At 44.3% G+C, this 4,686-nt stretch overlaps 1 protein-coding gene across 1 annotated transcript; it reads left to right on the plus strand.

Moving 5' to 3' along the window:
• Positions 1-421: 421 nt before the first annotated feature.
• LOC117444084 (uncharacterized) lies at positions 422-3,320 on the plus strand. Its single transcript, XM_034079798.2, has 6 exons — positions 422-436; positions 1,180-1,307; positions 1,414-1,463; positions 2,050-2,863; positions 2,965-3,170; positions 3,263-3,320. The coding sequence occupies exons 4-5, from the start codon at positions 2,462-2,464 to the stop codon at positions 3,166-3,168; spliced, it is 606 nt and encodes a 201-aa protein (XP_033935689.1). The 5' UTR covers positions 422-436; positions 1,180-1,307; positions 1,414-1,463; positions 2,050-2,461; the 3' UTR covers positions 3,169-3,170; positions 3,263-3,320.
• Positions 3,321-4,686: the final 1,366 nt, after the last annotated feature.

Consider the following 4,686-nt stretch of genomic DNA (forward strand, 5'->3'; position numbering starts at 1 on the left):
AGTTACTAGTAGGTGGGTTCGAAACCCGAGCCCGCCAAAGTGTTCAGGCAATGTCTTCCCCTCTATCTCTCCATGTAACACCCTCTCAGGAATAAAGGTACTCTGGCCCAAAAAAAAAAAATGTTAAATGAATTTTTTTTTTTTTATTAAACTTTATTTTTTTTTTTTTACTTTTTAACATTATACTCAAAGGGCCAGTAAATATCATCCGGGGGCCGAATTTGGCCCGCGGGCCGCCAATTGAATAGCCCTGACCTACACTATCTAATTTCTGACAGTACCAACTGAAACACAAACAATCTGGGTAAAATCTACTTGAAGACATTGGGCCCACACTGCCCCTTTGCGCATGCGTCTGCGGTGATTCTTGGCTGCAGGCCAGAGGAACGGTTCTCTTTCGCGCCTCCCTCCTCCTGGAGTGTGGAAATGTTGGAAGGTAAGATATTACTGTCTATCATGTCCTACATATAAATGGTCACGTTTTTTGAGGTTCATCACAAGACTTGTTGTCTGCTTGCTTCACTGTTAGACAAGGAGTTGAAGTTTGTTCTCATCTATTGCTCACTGGAAGTCGGTCAATGATGCTAGATAGCTGTAGCTAACATAGGAGCTAAGAGTAAAGCACTATGATGTTTAGCTCCATATTGTTAATAATTGTTATTGCAGTTGTGTTTCACGTTAGCATCGTGCATGATTAGCAGAGAAGGCTATTGTTTGCTAGCTAAGTACTAACAAGAACAGCGCGCGGAAGGCGGCATTCGTTTAAATCAACCTTTGAAGTTGGTCGTCCTCTATATAAGGTGTGTTTTTTTCAAATGTTATTTTCCACACAGTATCCAATGGACATGCATACGTGATGCACACTGCAAAATTCAGTAGCCGTTTATTAACTAGCATGTCAGTTCAAGTAATATGACGAACTCTGACCCGGTTGAGTAGTATTGAGTACAGTAACGGTTTGCGGGGGACACATTCAAATGATGCACAAGGCTAACTAAGTTGAAGCTAGCTTGTAGCATCTCTCTTAGTCTATCTAACGTCGGCCGTCAGTTTCCTCGTGGGTCTGTCCGGGTAATATAAACTATATATATTGTTGTGTTCGGTCGCGCTGTGCTTAACAATGGTGAGAGTGAAATACAGTTTGTCCCGTTTGACGTTATAAGCTGTGTCCCAATTCAGCTTCTGCATCCTCCTGAGGACCCAGCCTTTGAATTCTGCGGAGGACCCAACCGACGTGGGTCACCGGCAGTTATCCTTACCTTTTGCCGCCCCCGTCGCCTAGCAACCAGCTGCAGTCAGAAGTGCCGGTAATAATTTCTGACATTAGGCAAAATATTTTCAAACGGTTCAATATGGAGTCAGAGACAGTGCTTTTTTTGGTGATGTTCAATATGTTGAAATTAATTTCCCAAGGTCACACCAGACGCACCATCTATTTCAGATGAATGGAAGACCATGTCCAGGTACTGATACTTATATCTATTATCATATTATATAAAATATATATGTACTGTATTTTTAGCTAACAGTAATGTTAATATTAGCCTATAATACATGTTTAAAATGTTATTGCTCAGGTTGAGTATAGCTTGTGTATATATATAAACATGTCTATAGAGATATATGTATACACAAACACAGAATATATGTATGTACTGTATTTTTAGCTAACAGTAATGTTAATATTAGCCTATAATACATGTTTAAAATGTTATTGCTCAGGTTGAGTATAGCTTGTGTATATATATAAACATGTCTATAGAGATATATGTATACACAAACACAGAATATATGTATGTACTGTATTTTTAGCTAACAGTAATGTTATCAGCATAATACTGATACAAATTTTATTTCAGGTTGAGTATAGCTTGAGTATATATATATATAAGTATATATATATGTGTGTATATATCAATACACATATATATATATATATATATATATATATATATATATATAAACATGTCAATAGATATATGTATAAACATAGAACAAAAATGCTCTTCACTTATTTAACCCTTTGTTCTCACCCTTCCCCTCTACCAGCCAAGGCCCCTGTAGTGCAGGGTCAACCTAAGCGTCCCTGTCCTGGACAGGTTTTTTAATGACCAGGACACACGCCCTGATTTCAGGCTGAGCAGGGAGTCCCTGAAGGTGCTGCTGGAACTCCTGGGGCAGGACAGGAGACATGGATGGGGGGCCACAATTGAGACCCTGGTGTTCCTGTTCTGGCTGGCAAGTGGGGCATCATGCAGGGTGGTCTCCAGAGTTTTTGGGATGCCTAGATCCACGGTACACCGGATTGTCCACAGAGTGACTGAGGAGGTGGTGGCCATTTGCCACCAGGTCATCCACCTCCCCAGGACAGCAGAAGACCTGGAGGCTGTGTCGCGTGGGTTCGCAGGGCTGGCCAGACACAGAGCCTTCAGAAAAGCTGCTGGAGAAATCGACGGCTGCCATGTCCGCATCGTGCCACCGAGCGGCCCTGATGGTCACTGCTAGAGAAACAGAAAACTGTTCAGCTCCATTTTGCTGCAGGCTGTTTGTGACCATCAGGGCCGCTTCATCGACATGTACGTGGGCTGGCCTGGGTCAGTCCATGACTCTAGAGGGCTCCGCCACAGCCCACTCTATCGGCAGGCACTCTACCCTCCTCCAGGGCACTTTATCCTCGCAGACGGGGGGTACCCCTGCCTCCAACATCACTCCATACAAACGGCCGCTGCAAGGTGTGGGACCCCAGCGCTTCAACAGCCATCACTCCCGGGCACGCTCCATCATCGAGCGTGCCTTCGGGGTGATGAAGACACGATTCAGGAGTATCTTCCTGCAAGCGAAGTGCACCACACCTTCTCCTCAAGTAAGTAATCACCCATTAGGACATTTTGATAATACTGAAGAGTAGATCTAACATGAGGTATAACATATATTTATATATTTCTGCCAATTTTTAAATTTCAGATCATAACAGCATGTGCCGTCCTCCACAACATCTGCATTGGGGCCGGCGACATCATGGCCCCAGAAGAGGACACTGTGGAGGATGCAGCGGAGGATGAGGGGGAGAATGTGTTGGAGGCAGTCAGTGGTGCTCCTTGGCGGGACCAACTGTCTGCGGAGGTGTCTGCCCTGGAGGAGGTTCCTGGTGACCACGATTATGTGTAAAGGTATGTAAAACAATTGACGAGCTGTGATCAAATAACCGTGTGCAATATTTATATACATCTTTTGTTCTTATCTGTTGCTGAAAACATCTTAGTGACATGGCAGCCGTCGATTGCGTCCGCCCTGCGAACCCTAGCCCTAATGGACAATCCGATGTCAGGGTATATGCAGGAATCCTGAAGTCAAATTTAATACCTTTTTAAGACCCTTTCTATACTTTTTAAGACCTCATCGCAACTTCGAGTTCTAACCGGTTACATCTACCTCACATTGACTATATTGATTGTAAGATAGCACAACTAAACAGAGTGCAGACAGACTACTGAAGCCTCCTCTCCACATGAACTTCAACCTCTCTGTGAAGGTCAGAGTTAATGCAGCATGCTGCTTTGTTGCTTCTGTACTCGGTGCTCTTTCATTCCAGTAGAACCAGTAGAAACCAGTAGAAACCAGTATTTGACCAGTAAACAAAACAATTGACAAAACTTTGAACTATGAAATATATTAAACGTTGGTGAGCTTCAGCGGGGTAATGCCATATAGGAGCTCCCTCACAAATACCCAGGGGTTAAATTGGGCTGGGGCTGTCCGGGGCCAAGCCCGGCACAGAGGACGATGCTCTGACGTCATCCCCCTCACACATTTGTCATATGTTTACAAAAAACAATAAATATGTTAAGACTTTTCTCGTTCTTAATATAGACTATATTTAGGGTCGATATGTGTTGACCTTAGACTGTATATATATATATGTGTTGACCTTACTTTAAAATAGCAGATCTCTGTGACCGGATATAGTTTGGCTTAGACCCCGGCCCCACGAGGACGCATACAGTAAAACGCATACGCAAACGCAAAACAGTCTTCCGTTCACACACATTCGATTCATTAATGTGTCCGTTCACACTAGACCGCTGGAAACGCTGTAGTACATATGCCAGGCCTGTAAGTGGCGCTGCTGCCGCCACAAAATACACCAAAGGCAGCGAAGAAGACCCCGGAGCATGGTTGTCATGGTCGCCCTTCTGTTTATTCTCCGCGGTGGACGGCGTGTTCTCCTGCTGTATATCTCTCAGGTAGTCCACCAGCAGATAACCCCCCCCCCCCCCCCACAGAGCGGAGCAAGGCAACGAAACTTAAAATAAGAAGCAGCATTTTATGGCACACGATGCATGGGGCCGCCTTGGGGGGGTTTCCCGACATGTTGTTGCAGTAAATTAAAGGGTGTTTCATGTTGTCGTTGCTGTGGACCTTCTTAATACCTTGGAAAATGCCGTTTAATACTTTTTAATACTTTTTAATAGCCTTAATTTTCACTAAATTGATTTATCAACTTTTAATACTTTTTAAGACCCCGCGGACACCCTGGATGTACTGTGGAGAGAAGCATCCCCAACAGCTCTGGGAGACCACCCCAAATGAAGCCCCACCACCGTCAGAGGACACCAGGGCCCTAATTGTGGCAGCAGGTCCAGCAGCACCACCTGGGACTCCCCTGCTCAGCCTGAATGTGTATAT

The sequence above is a fragment of the Pseudochaenichthys georgianus genome, unplaced genomic scaffold (genome assembly GCF_902827115.2).
Source record: "Pseudochaenichthys georgianus unplaced genomic scaffold, fPseGeo1.2 scaffold_726_arrow_ctg1, whole genome shotgun sequence".
Classification (NCBI taxonomy): domain Eukaryota; kingdom Metazoa; phylum Chordata; class Actinopteri; order Perciformes; family Channichthyidae; genus Pseudochaenichthys; species Pseudochaenichthys georgianus.